Source organism: Bombina bombina, chromosome 1, assembly GCF_027579735.1.
Source record: "Bombina bombina isolate aBomBom1 chromosome 1, aBomBom1.pri, whole genome shotgun sequence".
NCBI classification, from domain to species: domain Eukaryota; kingdom Metazoa; phylum Chordata; class Amphibia; order Anura; family Bombinatoridae; genus Bombina; species Bombina bombina.
Genome location: NC_069499.1, coordinates 56,348,565 through 56,368,882, shown reverse-complemented (window position 1 = coordinate 56,368,882; position 20,318 = coordinate 56,348,565). Strand labels below are relative to the sequence as shown.

The 20,318-nt window shown below is 42.0% G+C and overlaps 1 protein-coding gene across 6 annotated transcripts in view; it reads left to right on the top strand.

The window, feature by feature from the left end:
• The window catches only part of TMEM63C (transmembrane protein 63C), a 115,894-nt gene extending 107,904 nt beyond the window's left edge, over positions 1–7,990 (top strand). For all 6 annotated transcript variants that reach the window (XM_053697379.1, XM_053697378.1, XM_053697377.1 and 3 more), the window contains 2 exons: positions 483–554; positions 2,023–7,990. In XM_053697379.1, the coding sequence (XP_053553354.1) occupies positions 483–554; positions 2,023–2,172 (222 nt within the window). In that variant the 3' untranslated portion in view covers positions 2,173–7,990. The remainder of the gene's footprint in view (positions 1–482; positions 555–2,022) is intronic.
• The last annotated feature ends 12,328 nt before the right edge of the window (positions 7,991–20,318 follow it).

The window sequence follows — 20,318 nt, the reverse complement described above, 5'->3', positions numbered from 1 at the left end:
GTGCCGTGAGAGATCCTCAGGTGTGCCACGGCAGACTGACAACAGTGTGACATATTTTTTAAACTTTGCTTGTTTTTTACTCCCAGTGCAGGGGTAGTTTGTAGGAGGCATGGCATAACAGCACAATACATACAGTATGTGTGTGTTTGTGTGTATGTGTATATATATATGCTGTATTAGGCTACAATGTGTGATTTTTTTTAAAATTTTGGGATGGTGGTATGCCACAGGATTTTTTAATGTAAAAAAGTGTGCCACGGCAAAAAAAAAGGTTAAAAATCACTGCCCTAGAGACTCCCATTATATGTCACATCTTGCTCAGTTTCCTTACCGGATCAGGCATCTGCTGCACTTACTGATCCCCTATTACAATACAATTGAAACCTTTGCAGTACTTACAGGACATCACTCTAAAATGAATTCACCCACAAGGACTGTACAGTCATTATTTACCATTCACTGTTGTTGTTGTTTTCATTCAGTTGTCTGAACAGGGTGAAGGAATCATGCAGGACACAGAGAGAAGCAGTATTTCTTCAGCGCTTCAATCCAATGTGAGTTTGATGAAATGCCTGTCACAACCAGTGCAAACGCTCTCTTGTTGCCACACGTCTAACACATCCAGTGCAACCACTGCCTATGAATTGCAGCCCCTCATACTCCCCACCCAGTCTCCCTTCTAGTGAATAAGTAGGGATATACTTAATGCGACATTGTGTTCCAGACATTAGAAGCAGTGTTTTAACCCTTTTATTTCCCTGTGTATTAAGTGCAGTCCAGTATTAAGTTATTTCTGCTAGGATGGGTTATGCAGTTCCGTGACACCTATGTACTAGTGATTTAACCCTTGATTGCCCTAAACACACTTACGCAGCAGTGATTTCACCGAGGCCTGAAGTTTTGCAGCAGTAATTTGACACTTTAAAGAGACAGTAAACACAAATATTTTAATATAAAATGTTTGGTTATGTACACTGAAACAACTTTAGTTTTGTTTTTTTGGTATTTTTCTAAATTCTCAGAAATAAAAGGCACACTGCAAACGTATTAAGGCTAAACCTGCTACATATATTTCTCTAACTGGCTTTACCAGAACTGCAAACATATGTGCGTTATACTAACAATAGGACTATAGCCGTGTCTGCACACTCAAGCCCAGATTGGCTCCTACAAATAAGTACAATAGTGGTGGAGTTTGCCTGCATAAGACTCCTGTAGGATTATTTAATCTTACACCAGCAATACATTATAGTTACAGTAGATGATCAGCTGTTAAACGCTTTATTAAAAGGTTACAAATAAACTTTCCTTTTCTTTCATGATTCAGATAGAGAACGCAACTTTCTTATTTAATTGTATTATCACATTTTCTTCATTTTCTTGGTATCTCAGGAGCGTTTACCTCCCTGAATGATAAAGTAGTTCCTGTAGCCACATTTATTCAGTGATAGGTTTTTGGTTGATCACTGCTTGAGGACAATGACGTTGTCATGATTCAGACTGAGCATGTCATTTTAAACAACTTTCCAATTTACTTCTGATTGAAAAGCATACCTAGGTAGGCTCAGGAGCGTGATCATGTCCCGGTAATGGTATTTGTAACAGTGTTTTAACAATGTTATACATTCTTTAGTACTAGATGGCATCTGTGTATTGCAATGCATAGCTTTGTTACAAATATTGTTGCAAACACTGCTGGGCCATATAGTCCTCAAGATGTGCACACTCCTGAGCATAGCTAGGAATGCTGGTTAACATAGGATACCAAGAGAATAATGTAAATTTGATAATAGAAGTAATTTGAAAACCTGTTTTAAGTTAAATCAGAATCATGATAGGCTTTTGTCCCTTTAATGGTCCCAATGTCCTGATACACAGTGCAATAATTCACATACAACTTGTGCCTCTGTTCTGAGATTTCTTAATTAAGAGTAATATTTGTTGTGACCCTTATTCCTTTCCCTACACCGGCTCTCTTCCCATTGGTTTAATTGTTTCCTATCTATGATGTTGTCTTTTCAGGCGTTCTTGGCTTCTGTGCTACAAGATCAGGATCTCTCACCACTTCCATCTCCAGCTCACGCTTCATATGGTGCTCTGGAGATGCGAGAAGATCACTCTGGGGAAGAGGCAGAGATTGCCCCTCAAAGCCCGGAGGACACTGACCACTAAGAGTGGGTTGCACATGCAGAGAAGCAGAGGGGAGTGACTGATAAACACGGGTCTGTTTACAGATGGAAATCGTATTGCTGTAGAATTGGGCTTCTGTGTAGTTTGTAGGCCTGTGTCCCCTCTGGTGTGTGTGTTGGTCAGTTTGTACTATATGTGGGCCTTATGTGTCTTCTCTATGGTCAATATGCGGTTGAGTGTAGGTCTGTGTCCCCTCTGGTGTGTGTGTTGGTCAGTTTGTACTATACATGGGCCTTATGTGTCTTCTCTATGGTCAATGTGCGCGGGTGAGTGTAGGCCTGTGTCCCTTCTGGTATGTGTGTTGGTCAGTTTGTACTATACGTGGGCCTTATGTGTCTTCTCTATGGTCAATATGCGGGTGAGTGTAGGCCTGTGTCACCTCTGGTGTGTGTGTTGGTCAGTTTGTACTATACGTGGGCCTTATGTGTCTCAGTTTTCTCTATGGTCAGTGTGCGGGTGAGTGTAGGCCTGTGTCCCCTCTGGTGTGTATGTTGGTCAGTTTGTACTATACGTGGGCCTTATGTGTCTTCTCTATGGTCAATGTGCGCGGGTGAGTGTAGGCCTGTGTCCCCTCTGGTGTGTGTGTTGGTCAGTTTGTACTATACGTGGGCCTTATGTGTCTTCTCTATCGTCAATATGCGGGTGAGTGTAGGCCTGTGTCCCCTCTGGTGTGTGTGTTGGTCAGTTTGTACTATACGTGGGCCTTATGTGTCTTCTCTATGGTCAATATGCGGGTGAGTGTAGGCCTGTGTCCCTTCTGGTATGTGTGTTGGTCAGGTTGTACTATACGTGGGCCTTATGTGTCTTCTCTATGGTCAATATGTGGGTGAGTGTAGGCCTGTGTCACCTCTGGTGTGTGTGTTGGTCAGTTTGTACTATATGTGGGCCTTATGTGTTTCAGTTTTCTCTATGGTCAATGTGCGGGTGAGTGTAGGCCAGTGCCCCCTCTGGTGTGTGTTTTGGTCAGTTTGTACTATACATGGGCCTTATGTGTCTTCTCTATGGTCAGTGTGCGGGTGAGTGTAGGTCTGTGTCCCCTCTGGTGTGTGTGTTGGTCAGTTTGTACTATACGTGGGCCTTATGTGTCTTCTCTATGGTCAGTGTGCGGGTGAGTGTAGGTTTGTGTCCCCTCTGGTGTGTGTGTTGGTCAGTTTGTACTATACATGGGCCTTATGTGTCTTCTCTATGGTCAGTGTGCGGCTAAGTGTCTTCTTGTTTCTGGTGAGTGTAGGCCTGTATCCTCTGGACAGTGTGTATTGTCTGTGTGTGCTGTGTTATTGTGTGCATGGGCATTGAGTTGGTCAGGATCTCAGTATGTGTACTGGCCACTGTGTTAGCGTCGCTGGTGCATTTGGATCAGTGTCCCTAGTTTAGCCGGTTACATGTGTATCAGGAGGAGTTCTGTCTGGGATGTGTGGGTCAGTGTGCTCCCCAATCGTGTGTAGCAATTTTCTGTCTGGGTTATGTGTGTTATCTTCTTCTTTGGCTGTTGTGTGAATTTGTACCTCTCTGGCCAGTCGGGTCAGGTTATTTGCTGTGTATTGGGCATTGTCCCTGATTGACATGTCTGTGTCCCTGCTTGGGATTTTTAACAGTCAGTGTATATGCTGTCTGCATAGCAGTGTGTGGTATCTTGTGCACATCTGAGTCTAGAATTTGTGGTTCCTGCTCCCGCAGGCAGTGTGTGGTTAAAGTATCTTTTTTGAGTCTTTCCTATCCTGAAAATGTGTGTTAGTATCCATGCTGAGAAGTGTAGGTGTGTCAGCCCAGCAATGCCTGGGTTTTTTGTGGTCAGGGTATTGGGTAGTGGCTGTCTGTTTACATTTTCAGTGCCAGTGCACAATAGGAAATGTGTCACGCAGTGTTTGGATAGATTGAACATAAATATCCTCTCTGGTCTGGTGTCTATAGACAGTGTGTGGGATTGTAGCATTTCTGCCTAATTAATTATTTAGTATGAAGAGTGTTTGGAAGTGTTTGTGAGTATATATGTGTGTGTGAATATATATGTGTATGTATGTGTGTGTATACAGTATGTGGGTATGTACATGTGTGTGTATACAGTATGTGGGTATGTACATGTGTGTGTATGTATGTGTGTGTATACAGTATGTGGGTATGTACATGTGTATGTATGTGTGTGTATACAGTATGTGTGTATGTACATGTGTGTGTATACAGTATGTGTGTATGTATGTATGTGTGTGTATACAGTATGTGTGTATGTATGTATGTGTGTGTATACAGTATGTGTGTATGTACATGTGTATGTATGTATGTGTGTGTATACAGTATGTGGGTATGTACATGTGTATGTATGTGTGTGTATACAGTATGTGTGTATGTACATGTGTGTGTATACAGTATGTGTGTATGTATGTATGTGTGTGTATACAGTATGTGTGTATGTATGTATGTGTGTGTATACAGTATGTGTGTATGTACATGTGTGTGTATGTATGTGTGTGTATACAGTATGTGGGTATGTATGTACATGTGTATGTATGTATGTATGTGTGTGTATACAGTATGTGGGTATGTACATGTGTGTATGTATGTGTGTGTATACAGTATGTGGGCATGTACATGTGTGTATGTATGTGTGTGTATACAGTATGTGGGTATGTACATGTGTATGTATGTGTGTGTATACAGTATGTGGGTATGTACATGTGTGTATGTATGTGTGTGTATACAGTATGTGGGTATGTACATGTGTGTATGTATGTATGTGTGTGTATACAGTATGTGGGTATGTACATGTGTATGTATGTGTGTGTATACAGTATGTGGGTATGTACATGTGTGTGTATGTATGTGTGTGTATACAGTATGTGGGTATGTACATGTGTGTGTATGTATGTGTGTGTATACAGTATGTGGGTATGTACATGTGTGTATGTATGTGTGTGTATACAGTATGTGGGTATGTACATGTGTGTATGTATGTGTGTGTATACAGTATGTGAGTATGTACATGTGTGGGTATGTATGTGTGTGTATACAGTATGTGGGTATGTACATGTGTATGTATGTGTGTGTATACAGTATGTGGGTATGTACATGTGTATGTATGTGTGTGTATACAGTATGTGGGTATGTACATGTGTATGTATGTGTGTGTATACAGTATGTGGGTATGTACATGTGTGTGTATGTATGTGTGTGTATACAGTATGTGGGTATGTACATGTGTGTGTATGTATGTGTGTGTACACAGTATGTGGGTATGTACTTGTGTGTGTATGTATATGTGTGTATACAGTATGTGGGTATGTACATGTGTGTGTATGTATGTGTGTGTATACAGTATGTGGGTATGTACATGTGTATGTATGTGTGTGTATACAGTATGTGGGTATGTACATGTGTGTGTATGTATGTGTGTGTATACAGTATGTGGGTATGTACATGTGTATGTATGTGTGTGTATACAGTATGTGGGTATGTACATGTGTATGTATGTGTGTGTATACAGTATGTGGGTATGTACTTGTGTGTGTATGTATGTGTGTGTATACAGTATGTGGGTATGTACATGTGTGTGTATGTATGTGTGTGTATACAGTATGTGGGTATGTACATGTGTATGTATCTGTGTGTATACAGTATGTGGGTATGTACATGTGTATGTATGTGTGTGTATACAGTATGTGGGTATGTACTTGTGTGTGTATGTATGTGTGTGTATACAGTATGTGGGTATATACTTGTGTGTGTATGTCAACAGCATGATAGTAAGTGTCCTCTCTGTGACCTGTTGAGCAGCAGTTTCTCTGGTCAGTATCCGCTCTTTAGTATGTAGATGTGTGACCATGTGTGGGCCATCAGTCTCTCTCTGGTCAGTGCCATGTCTGGTCAGTATATAAGTGTGTGACCATGTGTGGGCCAGCAGTCTCTCTCTGGTCTGTGTCATGTCTGGTCAGTATATAAGTGTGTGACCATGTGTGGGCCAGCAGTCTCTCTCTGGTCTGTGTCATGTCTGGTCAGTATGTAGGTGTGTGACCGTGTGTGGGCCAGCAGTCTCTCTCTGGTCTGTGTCATGTCTGGTCAGTATATAAGTGTGTGACCATGTGTGGGCCAGCAGTCTCTCTCTGGTCAGTGTCATGTCTGGTCAGTATGTAGGTGTGTGACCGTGTGTGGGCCAGCAGTCTCTCTCTGGTCAGTGCCATGTCTGGTCAGTATATAAGTGTGTGACCATGTGTGGGCCAGCAGTCTCTCTCTGGTCAGTGCCATGTCTGGTCAGTATATAAGTGTGTGACCATGTGTGGGCCAGCAGTCTCTCTCTGGTCAGTGTCATGTCTGGTCAGTATGTAGGTGTGTGACCGTGTGTGGGCCAGCAGTCTCTCTCTGGTCAGTGTCATGTCTGGTCAGTATGTAGGTGTGTGACCATGTGTGGGCAAGCAGTCTCTCTCTGGTCAGTGTCATGTCTGGTCAGTATGTAGGTGTGTGACCATGTGTGGGCCAGCAGTCTCTCTCTGGTCTGTGTCATGTCTGGTCAGTATGTAGGTGTGTGACCGTGTGTGGGCCAGCAGTCTCTCTCTGGTCAGTGCCATGTCTGGTCAGTATATAAGTGTGTGACCATGTGTGGGCCAGCAGTCTCTCTCTGGTCTGTGTCATGTCTGGTCAGTATGTAGGTGTGTGACCATGTGTGGGCCAGCAGTCTCTCTCTGGTCTGTGTCATGTCTGGTCAGTATGTAGGTGTGTGACCGTGTGTGGGCCAGCAGTCTCTCTGGTCTGTGTCATGTCTGGTCAGTATGTAGGTGTGTGACTGTGTGTGGGCCAGCAGTCTCTCTGGTTAGTGCCATTTCTGGCCAGTATGTAGGTGTGTGTGTGTGGGCTAGTAGTCTCTCTGGTCAGTGCCATGTCTGGTCAGCATGTAGGTGTGTGACCGTGTATGGGCCAGCAGTCTCTCTGGTCAGTGCCATGTCTGGTCAGTATGTAGGTGAGTGACCGTGTGTGGGCCAGCAGTCTCTTGCTGGGCAGTGCTGGCTCTGTTCAGTATGTAGGTGTGTGACCATTTGTTGGCCAGCAGTCTTTCTGGTCAGTGCCGTGTCTGGTCAGTATGTGGGTGTGATACCATGTGTGGGCTAGCAGTGTCTCTGGTCAGTGCCATGTTTGGTCAGTATGTAGATGTGTGACCATGTGTCTGCTAGTAGTCTTTCTGGTCAGTGCCATGTCTGGTCAGTATGTGGGTGTGTGACCATGTGTGGGCTAGCAGTCTCTCTGGTCGGTGCCATGTTTGGTCAGTATGTAGGTGTGTGACCGTGTGTGGGCTAGCAGTCTCTCTGGTCGGTGCCATGTTTGGCCAGTATGTAGGTGTGTGACCATGTGTGGGCCAGCAGTCTCTCTGGTCAGTGCCATGTCTGGTCAGTATGTAGGTGTGTGACCATGTGTGGGCCAGCAGTTTCTCTGGTCAGTGTCCTCTGCTTTTGTGTATAGTACATCTCACTATACGAAGATAAAGAATTGCTCCACCTTTGACCAGTCTGTTGAGCTTGATGTGTTATAACATTTGCTGCTAACAAGCTGAGCAAACCGTGACCCACAATACTGAGGTTTTATTGGGAGATGAGGTAAACAAACTTTGGGGCCAGATGCAGAGAATTTGCCAACGCTGTAGTTCTTTATTTTTTTTTTCTATCCAACTACGACTCTGCTAATGATCCCCCCTCTCTGTCACTGCCCCATCTGCACTCCCATGCTGTAGTTTGTGCCTATGCATGGGGATCCAACGCGTTTTGCATTTGGAAATATTTATTAACTTGCTGTTTTTGCCAAATATAATTTTAAAATTAAACTCTTGTCCTGTTTCTCATTTGTGTGTGTTAATATTCCTCATTGCTTGAGTGTTTGATGATATTGATTTATTCCTATAGTTTTGTTGGTCATTAATGGGACTTGGAAGTCAAAATTAATGTTTCAGAATAAGCAAACAATTTTAAATAATTTCCAAATTTATTTATTTCATACAAATGGTGAGAGTCCACAATCTATTATTTCAGGGAATTAATCTTCCCTACCACTAGGAGGAGGCAAAGTTTCCCAAACCCCAAGAGCTCTATAAAATCCCTCCCACCTCACAGGTACCTCAGTCTTATCTTTGCCTCCGCTGAAGGTGGTCAAAAATGAAGATGTGCATTTGATTCTTTGGAGAGAGGGGCTTTCACTCTATGTTGAGGCCCTTTTCCCAGTGTTTGACAAAGGGATGTATTTGTGGTATGGCTTGTGACTCTTTTTTTTCACCTCATGGGAAATTTTGTCACAAACCTTCCATAGTGGTCACAGAGACTTGTCTTTTGCCTCCTTTTATGGATCTACAATATGCTCTTATTCCATAACCTTTTTTTTTATATGTTTCAGGCTATCTGATTTACTAGTAGATGAGTGTCTGTTGGTAAATATCATATTTTTAATTATATTACACTCTGTAGCCTAGTTGGGCATTTATAGCTATATATATATTTGATTAATTTATATTAGTTTCTGTTTATTGCACGTCGGCCTTTGGGTCTGTATGTGTCAGGATAGCACACTTGAGACCTCGGAATTGCTCACATCCGGGTCCGCACGATCAGAACAGTTCACTTTTTCCTGCTCTTTGGCTTTCGGGTTAGCTTGTGTCTGGTTAGTGCACTTTTGCTTCTAGTACGCGCACGTCTGGTTTTTGCCTTTCTAATCACTCTTTTAACAACTTAGTTTTCATGAGTGTCCTCCTATTCTGCTGAACACTATCCAGGCTTTGGGTGTGCAGTCTACTTGTCTCCTGCTTTATTTTTGGTTTTCGGCTTAGCGCATCTTAGTCATGTAAGTGTTATTACATTCCTCAAGAGCTTTTTTAAGGGGATACAATTTTTTATGCTGTTATTAGCCTGTCTGAATCTTCAGTCTCTCTCCTTTCCCTCTATTGCTTTTTGTATGGAAGTACTGAGTCTCATGACGGAGTTTGTGGATGCTCTTGTAGGTCGTTGGTTATTTAAGCTTGCTTATCTGTTTCCTCCTCTGTTTCTTCTTCCTAGAGCGATTTCCAAGAAAAAGGCTAGAGAAATCAGTAATTCTAATTGATTCGCCTCGCAGGATTTTGTATACAGATTTGGTTCCAATGTCCAGTTGTCCTCCTTGGCCTTTTTCACTTCATCCAGCCCTACTGTCTCAAGGCCCATTTTTTCATCCGGCTCTCAAATCTCTGAGCTTGATGGCATGGAGATTGAATGGTTAGTTCTTAAGCGTAGTTTTTTTAGATTCTGTGATTAAAACTTAAATCCAGGCTTGTAAGCCTGTGACTATGAAGATTTTTCATAAGGTCTGGAAGACTTTTATTGCTTGGTGTATAGATCATGGTTTTTCCTGGCATTCTTTTAGAATTCCTAGAATTTTGCAGTTCTTACAGGATGGTTTGGATAAGGGCCTATTTGTCAGTTCTCTGAAAGAACAGATTCCTGCTCTTTCAGTTTTGTTTCATAGGAATATTGCTAATCTTCCTGGCATTTATTGTTTTGTTCAGGCGTTGGCACAAATTAAGCCTGTGATCAAGCCAATTTCTCCTCCCTGTAGTCTTAACTTGGTGTTAAAAGTGTTGCAGGCTCCTCCTTTTGAGCCCATGCATAAAGTGGATATTAAGCTTCTTTCTTGGAAGGTTTTGTTTCTTTTGGCTATCTCTTCTGCTAGAAGAGTTTCAGAATGGTCTGCTCTTTCTTGTGACCCTTCTTAGCTTATTTTTCATCAGGATAAGGCTGTTTTACGGACTAATATCAATAGGGAAATTGTCCCTTTTTGTGTCCTAATCCCAAGAATGCTTCAGAGAGATCTTTGCATAATTTGTATGTTGTTAGTGCTTTAAAGTATTATATTGATGCTTCTAAGGATTTCAGACAAACTTCTAGTTTGACCGTTATTTTTTCTGGTTCTAGGAAAGGACAAAGTTTCAGCTGTTTCTTTGGCCTCTTCGTTGAAACTTTTCTTACTTGGAGGCAGGTCAGCCTCCACCTAAGCAGATTACTGCTCATTCTACAAGATCATTTACCACTTCTTGGGCTTTCAAGAAAGAGGCTTCAGTTGACCAAATTTGCAAGGAAGCTTCTTGTTAGAATTTAGTAAACGTATGCAAAGAAGACCATTTTGATGTTTTTGATTCTTAGGCAGCATTTGGTAGGAAAATACTTCAGGAAGTTGCCTCAGCTTCATTTATTTTTGCCTGTTGTTTAAATTTTTAAGATCATTTTAAAAAATGCCCCTTATGGAGCTGTGGATTTAGTTCTTCAGTGAAAAAAATATCTTTTTCTCCAACATAGGTGTGTCCGGTCCACGGCGTCATCCTTACTTGTGGGATATTCTCCTCCCCAACAGGAAATGGCAAAGAGCCCAGCAAAGCTGGTCACATGATCCCTCCTAGGCTCCGCCTTCCCCAGTCATTCTCTTTGCCGTTGTACAGGCAACATCTCCACGGAGATGGCTTAGAGTTTTTTAGTGTTTAACTGTAGTTTTTATTATTCAATCAAGAGTTTGTTATTTTAAAATAGTGCTGGTATGTACTATTTACTCTGAAACAGAAAAGAGAAGAAGATTTCTGTTTGTAAGAGGAAAATGATTTTAGCAACCGTTACTAAAATCGATGGCTGTTTCCACACAGGACTGTTGAGAGGAATTAACTTCAGTTGGGGGAACAGTGAGCAGACTTTTGCTGCTTGAGGTATGACACATTCTAACAAGACGATGTAATGCTGGAAGCTGTCATTTTCCCTATGGGATCCGGTAAGCCATTTTTATTACAGACAGAAAAAAAGGGCTTTACAAGGGCTTTTTTAAGACTGTAGACATTTTCTGGGCTAAATCGATTTATATATAAACATATTTTATACTCCATAGCCTTGAGGAATTATTTTAATCTTGGGAATTTTGTAAAATAACCGGCAGGCACTGTATTGGACACCTTATTCTCTAGGGGCTTTCCCTAATCATAGGCAGAGTCTCATTTTCGCGCCTGTATTGCGCACTTGTTTTTGAGAAGCATGACATGCAGATGCATGTGTGAGGAGCTCTGATACAAAGAAAAGACTTTCTGAAGGCGTCATTTGGTATCGTATTCCCCTTTGGGCTTGGTTGGGTCTCAGCAAAGCAGATACCAGGGACTGTAAAGGGGTTAAATATAAAAACGGCTCCGGTTCCGTTATTTTAAGGGTTAAAGCTTCCAAATTTGGTGTGCAATACTTTTAAGGCTTTAAGACACTGTGGTGAATTTTGAACAATTCCTTCATACTTTTTCGCAATTGCAGTAATAAAGTGTGTTCAGTTTAAAATTTAAAGTGACAGTAACGGTTTTATTTTAAAACGTTTTTTGTACTTTGTTATCAAGTTTATGCCTGTTTAACATGTCTGAACTACCAGATAGACTGTGTTCTGAATGTGGGGAAGCCAAGGTTCCTTCTCATTTAAATAGATGTGATTTATGTGACACAAAATTTAGAGAAAATGATGCCCAAGATGATTCCTCAAGTGAGGGGAGTAAGCATGGTACTGCATCATCCCCTCCTTCGTCTACACCAGTCTTGCCCACACAGGAGGCCCCTAGTACATCTAGCGCGCCAATACTCCTTACTATGCAACAATTAACGGCTGTAATGGATAATTCTATCAAAAACATTTTAGCCAAAATGCCCACTTATCAGCGAAAGCGCGACTGCTCTGTTTTAGAAAATACTGAAGAGCATGAGGACGCTGATGATATTGGTTCTGAAGGGCCCCTACACCAGTCTGAGGGGGCCAGGGAGGTTTTGTCTGAGGGAGAAATTTCAGATTCAGGGAAAATTTCTCAACAAGCTGAACCTGATGTGATTACATTTAAATTTAAGTTGGAACATCTCCGCGCTCTGATTAAGGAGGTGTTATCCACTCTGGATGATTGTGAGAATTTGGTCATTCCAGAGAAACTATGTAAAATGGACAAGTTCCTAGAGGTCCCGGGGCCCCCCGAAGCTTTTCCTATACCCAAGCGGGTGACGGACATTGTAAATAAAGAATGGGAAAGGCCCGGTATACCTTTCGTCCCTCCCCCCATATTTAAAAAATTGTTTCCTATGGTCGACCCCAGAAAGGACTTATGGCAGACAGTCCCCAAGGTCGAGGGGGCGGTTTCTACTCTAAACAAACGCACCACTATACCCATAGAAGATAGTTGTGCTTTCAAAGATCCTATGGATAAAAAATTAGAAGGTTTGCTTAAAAAGATGTTTGTTCAGCAAGGTTACCTTCTACAACCAATTTCATGCATTGTTCCTGTCACTACAGCCGCGTGTTTCTGGTTCGATGAGCTAGAAAAGGCGATCAATAATAATTCTTCTTCTTATGAGGAGATTATGGACAGAATTCGTGCTCTCAAATTGGCTAATTCTTTCACCCTAGACGCCACTTTGCAATTGGCTAGGTTAGCGGCGAAAAATTCTGGGTTTGCTATTGTGGCGCGCAGAGCGCTTTGGTTAAAATCTTGGTCAGCGGATGCGTCTTCCAAGAACAAATTGCTTAACATCCCTTTCAAGGGGAAAACGCTGTTTGGCCCTGACTTGAAAGAGATTATCTCTGATATCACTGGGGGCAAGGGCCACGCCCTTCCTCAGGATAGGTCTTTCAAGGCCAAAAATAAACCTAATTTTCGTCCCTTTCGCAGAAACGGACCAGCCCCAAGTGCTACGTCCTCTAAGCAGGAGGGTAATACTTCTCAAGCCAAGCCAGCCTGGAGACCAATGCAAGGCTGGAACAAAGGAAAGCAGGCCAAGAAACCTGCCACTGCTACCAAGACAGCATGAGATGTTGGCCCCCGATCTGGGACCGGATCTGGTGGGGGGCAGACTCTCTCTCTTCGCTCAGGCTTGGGCAAGAGATGTTCTGGATCCTTGGGCGCTAGAAATAGTCTCCCAAGGTTATCTTCTGGAATTCAAGGGGCTTCCCCCGAGGGGGAGGTTCCACAGGTCTCAATTGTCTTCAGACCACATAAATAAACAGGCATTCTTGCATTGTGTAGAAGACCTGTTAAAAATGGGAGTGATTCACCCTGTTCCATTAGGAGAACAAGGGATGGGGTTCTACTCCAATCTGTTCGTAGTTCCCAAAAAAGAGGGAACGTTCAGACCAATCTTAGATCTCAAGATCCTAAACAAGTTTCTCAAGGTTCCATCGTTCAAAATGGAAACCATTCGAACAATTCTTCCTTCCATCCAGGAAGGTCAATTCATGACCACGGTGGATTTAAAGGATGCGTATCTACATATTCCTATCCACAAGGAACATCATCGGTTCCTAAGGTTCGCATTCCTGGACAAGCATTACCAGTTTGTGGCACTTCCGTTCGGATTAGCCACTGCTCCAAGGATTTTCACAAAGGTACTAGGGTCCCTTCTAGCTGTGCTAAGACCAAGGGGCATTGCAGTAGTACCTTACTTGGACGACATTCTGATTCAAGCGTCGTCCCTTCCTCAAGCAAAGGCTCACACGGACATTGTCCTGGCCTTTCTCAGATCTCACGGATGGAAAGTGAACGTAGAAAAGAGTTCTCTATCTCCGTCAACAAGGGTTCCCTTCTTGGGAACAATCATAGACTCCTTAGAAATGAGGATTTTTCTGACAGAGGCCAGAAAAACAAAACTTCTAAACTCTTGTCAAATACTTCATTCTGTTCCTCTTCCTTCCATAGCGCAGTGCATGGAAGTAATAGGTTTGATGGTAGCGGCAATGGACATAGTTCCTTTTGCGCGCATTCATCTAAGACCATTACAACTGTGCATGCTCAGTCAGTGGAATGGGGACTATACAGACTTGTCTCCGACGATACAAGTAAATCAGAGGACCAGAGATTCACTCCGTTGGTGGCTGTCCCTGGACAACCTGTCACAGGGGATGAGCTTCCGCAGACCAGAGTGGGTCATTGTCACGACCGACGCCAGTCTGGTGGGCTGGGGCGCGGTCTGGGGACCCCTGAAAGCTCAGGGTCTTTGGTCTCGGGAAGAATCTCTTCTACCGATAAATATTCTGGAACTGAGAGCGATATTCAATGCTCTCAAGGCTTGGCCTCAGCTAGCAAAGGCCAAGTTCATACGGTTTCAATCAGACAACATGACAACTGTTGCGTACATCAACCATCAGGGGGGAACAAGGAGTTCCCTGGCGATGGAAGAAGTGACCAAAATCATTCAATGGGCGGAGACTCACTCCTGCCACTTGTCTGCAATCCACATCCCAGGAGTGGAAAATTGGGAAGCGGATTTTCTGAGTCGTCAGACATTTCATCCGGGGGAGTGGGAACTCCATCCGGAAATCTTTGCCCAAATTACTCAACTGTGGGGCATTCCAGACTTGGATCTGATGGCCTCTCGTCAGAACTTCAAGGTTCCTTGCTACGGGTCCAGATTCAGGGATCCCAAGGCGACTCTAGTAGATGCACTAGTAGCACCTTGGACCTTCAAACTAGCTTATGTATTCCCGCCGTTTCCTCTCATCCCCAGGCTGGTAGCCAGGATCAATCAGGAGAGGGCATCGGTGATCTTGATAGCTCCTGCGTGGCCACGCAGGACTTGGTATGCAGACCTGGTGAATATGTCATCGGCTCCACCATGGAAGCTACCTTTGAGACGAGACCTTCTTGTTCAAGGTCCGTTCGAACATCCGAATCTGGTCTCACTCCAACTGACTGCTTGGAGATTGAACGCTTGATCTTATCAAAGCGAGGATTCTCAGATTCTGTCATTGATACTCTTGTTCAGGCCAGAAAGCCTGTAACTAGAAAAATTTACCACAAAATATGGAAAAAATATATCTGTTGGTGTGAATCTAAAGGATTCCCTTGGGACAAGGTAAAAATTCCTAAGATTCTATCCTTTCTTCAAGAAGGTTTGGAGAAAGGATTATCTGCAAGTTCCTTGAAGGGACAGATTTCTGCCTTGTCTGTGTTACTTCACAAAAAGCTGGCAGCTGTGCCAGATGTTCAAGCCTTTGTTCAGGCTCTGGTTAGAATCAAGCCTGTTTACAAACCTTTGACTCCTCCTTGGAGTCTCAATTTAGTTCTTTCAGTTCTTCAGGGGGTTCCGTTTGAACCCTTACATTCCGTTGATATTAAGTTATTATCTTGGAAAGTTTTGTTTTTGGTTGCAATTTCTTCTGCTAGAAGAGTTTCAGAATTATCTGCTCTGCAGTGTTCTCCTCCTTATCTGGTGTTCCATGCAGATAAGGTGGTTTTACGTACTAAACCTGGTTTTCTTCCGAAAGTTGTTTCTAACAAAAACATTAACCAGGAGATAGTCGTGCCTTCTTTGTGTCCGAATCCAGTTTCAAAGAAGGAACGTTTGTTGCACAATTTGGATGTTGTTCGTGCTCTAAAATTCTATTTAGATGCTACAAAGGATTTTAGACAAACATCTTCCTTGTTTGTTGTTTATTCTGGTAAAAGGAGAGGTCAAAAAGCAACTTCTACCTCTCTCTCTTTTTGGATTAAAAGCATCATCAGATTGGCTTACGAGACTGCCGGACGGCAGCCTCCTGACAGAATCACAGCTCATTCCACTAGGGCTGTGGCTTCCACATGGGCCTTCAAGAACGAGGCTTCTGTTGATCAGATATGTAAGGCAGCGACTTGGTCTTCACTGCACACTTTTACTAAATTTTACAAGTTTGATACTTTTGCTTCTTCTGAGGCTATTTTTGGGAGAAAGGTTTTGCAAGCCGTGGTGCCTTCCATCTAGGTGACCTGATTTGCTCCCTCCCTTCATCCGTGTCCTAAAGCTTTGGTATTGGTTCCCACAAGTAAGGATGACGCCGTGGACCGGACACACCTATGTTGGAGAAAACAGAATTTATGTTTACCTGATAAATTACTTTCTCCAACGGTGTGTCCGGTCCACGGCCCGCCCTGGTTTTTTAATCAGGTCTGATAATTTATTTTCTTTGACTACAGTCGCCACGGTATCATATGGTTTCTCCTATGCAAATATTCCTCCTTTACGTCGGTCGAATGACTGGGGAAGGCGGAGCCTAGGAGGGATCATGTGACCAGCTTTGCTGGGCTCTTTGCCATTTCCTGTTGGGGAGGAGAATATCCCACAAGTAAGGATGACGCCGTGGACCGGACACACCGTTGGAGAAAGTAATTTATCAGGTAAACATAAATTCTGTTTTTAAATCCCGCCATTTACATCTCAGTACTCGACAGCTTGGGTATTAGTTCCCAGGAGTAATGTATCATTGACTTTCACCACCTGTATGAAAGAAAAAATAATTTATGCTTACCTAATAAATTCATTTCTTTCATGGTGGTGAGAGTCCACAAGACCCCACCCTGTGTTTTTTGTTGTTGGTGTTTTTTCCCACAGGGCTTTTTTCCCTGCTCCTTTTATTTTTTCTTATATTTTTTTCTACCTCATTTTGCTTGGCTATATGTTAGACTGAGGTACCTGTAACTACCATATAAAATAAAAATAAACATATGTCCTATACTTGGATTAGAACTTTTACAAAAATATAAGATCTTAAATTAATTTACCACTGTGCCACAGAATATCTAAGATCCAGGATATATTCCTCAGGAGTACCCTGCACAAATCAGCAGTACAGTGGAATCACAAATCTCCTCTTTCAGAAACTCAGGCCCCCACTGCTGATTAAGTAGCAGGAGTAGTGTCCTTTAATTCTAGGTTGGAGTATACACACACCCTTGCAGGAAGTTTTAATAGCCTTGGAGGTTGAAGATCCTCCAACTACAGAAAAAGAATCTGTCAAAAAGATTTATAAATTCTTTAAGGCAGCTCCTAAAAAGCTGTCATCCTTCCCAGTACCTGATTCTGTTTCTGACCTAATCACTAAGGAATGGAACAAACTAGGTTTCTTTTGTTCCTTCCACCAAATTTAAGAACATATTCCCTTTTCTCTCTGAAAAAATGGCAGGTTTGGGAAACAATTCCAAAGTTAGGCTAGGAACACTCAGTCCATTGGGCGGACTACTATTCCTTTAGAGGACAGCACCTTGTTCAAGGATCCCATGGATAGAAAGCAGGAAAGCCTTCACAGGCAATCCGTTCAGGTGACAGGATGCATGTTTTGTCCAGCTGTCAGTGTAGATTGCATGTCTGGTGTGACAACATTTCTGATCCTATTTCTCAAGAAGCTTCCCTTAAAGGAATTCGCAATCGCCTTAAGCTGGTCAAGACTACAAGCTATTTTAATTGTGACTCTCACATAATGCGAAAAGTGCTGCTATGACTGTTTTGGCTAGAAGAAGACCTCTTAACCTTCCTTTCCAGGGAAACATTTTCTTTGGATGCTATTATTGCAACAGTCACTGGAGGCGATGCAGCAAAACAAAAAAGCTAAGGACAGAATTAAGTCCACTGGACACTAGCACTCCTCAAAGATCCTCCTCCACAGTGCCTCAAAAGTTAGACTCCTCTTCATGGAAGCCTGTTCCTCCAAGTTTAAGTCTAGAGGGTCCAAAAACCCTGCCTCTTCTCCAAATCTTAATGAAGGGGCGGGGCAGCCCATGAGCCAGACAACTTTCTGATGGGGAGCACATTGAACCTTTATCAGGAGGCTTAGGGGAAGTCGGTTCAGAATCATTGGGTACTGAACATCGTTTCCCATGGGTACCACATAGGCTTTTAGTCCCATCCTCCTCAAGAAAGATTGTTGTACCTCCATATCTAAGGGATATTCTGGTACAGACACCCTCTCTCCAAATGGCACAGGAACATACAAGCAAAGTTCTTCAGTTCCTTCGTATTTAAGGTTGGAAGACCAACCTTCCAAAGTGCTGTTTTAATTTAATATATATATATATATATATATATATATATATATATATATATATATATATAGGAGCGCAAAAAGCTAAAAGTATTACACAGGTCTAAGTAAATAAATATATCTAGCATCAAACTAACAACTGACTATAGATCTACAATGCTAGATATATTTATTTACTTAGACCTGTGTAATACTTTAGCTTTTTGCGCTCCTATATATATATTTTTAATCTCTTTTAATTGATTTTGTTAGGAAATCCTTTATAGTGAGCTTGCAATCCACCTAGGCGCCGGTAACTATATATTCCATATTGCTGTTTTAATTTGTCCAGGCCAGATTCTTATCTGTGAAACCTTAACCTAGTTTTGAGAGTTCTTCAGGCTCAACCTTTCAAGCTTACGCATGGTCTTGATATTGAGCTTTTATTTTGGAAGTTTTTCATTCTCTTGGATATTTTCTCAGCCAGAAGAGTGTTTGAATTCTCTCTATTCTGTGATTCTCTTTACCTGATTAATAACCAATTATTCTTTCCTACTCAAGGTGTTATCTTCGGATAACCGTTATCAGGAAATTGTGGTTCATTCTCTGTGTCCAGCACTTAAAAATGCTAAGAAGAGACTTCTTCACAACTTAGATGTGGTTAGAGCCCTGCAATGTAATCTTGAAGCTACAAATGAATTTAGAAATTATTCTTCTTGCCCTTGCAAAGGGAAGAAGGAAGTCTTCCCCCAGAGTCATTCTACAAGAGCAGTCACCGCCTCTTCGGCTTTCAGGAACAAAACTTCCATTGAGCAAATTTGTAAGCAACTACATTACATACATTTGCTAAGTTCGATCATTTTGACACAACTTTTTAAGGGAAAGTTCTGCAGGCCATTGGGCCAGTTAGTGACACGCCTCCCTTTACTGTTTTTCCCGCCCTATTTCATGGTGGTCTTGTGGACTTCTCAGCTTGGGTGTATGAAATCATGTGATGGCTAATGGACTCTCAATATCCCATCTTATGAAAGAAAACAAAATGTATGTTTATCTGATAAATTAATTTCTTTCACAATGGTGAGAGCCCATGAGACCGATCCTGTTTTTCTTTTGAACATCATTTACCTTGCTTTATCTTGCTGTTTTTATATTTTCTCCTTTCTCTTGGTCCATATGTATGTGTGGGAAAGTGGGAGGGATTAAAAGTTTGTTTTATGTTGTTTGTTTTTGCCTCCTCATAGTGGACTGGATTTTAATCTGATATATGATGTCTTGTGGACTCTTACCATTTATGTGTACTTATACCAGGTTATCTTTTGGAATAGGCATTTGTTGGTTATAGGAAGGTTCCATCATTATCTTCAAATTCTAGGAAGAAACCTTCTTTCAAGGTTTGAAATTGTCAGAGGTCTCAAATATTATTTGGACACTACTAAGGAAAGGATGAATGGTTTTAATTTTATTGTCCATTCTTCTACCAGGAAGCTTTTTATTTTTCTTTAGAAAAATAAGTTTCCTTTTAAGGACTAGGCTTATTCCATTAAGGTGATTACAGTTGCTGGGTCGTCTGTCCTGAAACCTTTGCCGCGTTCTATATGGGATCGGGGGCTGGGTGGGGGTGCCTATCATCATATGCACTCCCCCTGACCTGATCCCATCATTGAAATCACACAATCAAATGTACAATCACATGATTTAAATTTTTACTCATTTGATTACATCAGAACTTTGTTCCGATGTAGACAAATGAGTCCCGGCAGGACGGGGTTAACAGATATCCAAGTGGTTCTGTTTGCATACATTCACTAAACTCTTAGCAGTGTAATTTTGATATCTAAATTTAGGAACTTAGAAGTCTCTTGAGTGTTGTTTCTTTTCTCCATTGCTGGCCAATGAGGGACAAATATAAATGGGCTCCTGCACAGATCAAGCAATCATTGTGCAGATTTCTTAAATCTATGGAATGCACTGCAACCTCTCTAGGGGCACCGGAATAACTACAATTTAATAACAGAAAATAAGGTAAAATAAGTAATGTAAAGTGTATTGTAAAGTTTTTCACAGTGTATAAGAAAACCTTTTATAGGAAATTACATTTTGAGTATAATGTCCCTCTAATGGCAAAAATAAACTGGAAAAACATTGATTTAGCTATGACTAAATCACATTCTAACAAAGAATCTCTTTATCACATATGTTGTTCCTTACTGTGTTACTCAAACTTGTGGCTGTGTCTGCAGTCATTCAACAGGTGATATGGACTAAAGTCCTGGGCCTCGATTTATCAAAGCTTCAACAGATAATACGATTGAATTCCGCGCTGAATATGACGTGAGATTGATTCGCCGTAGTTAACAAAGCGTCAAGATTGT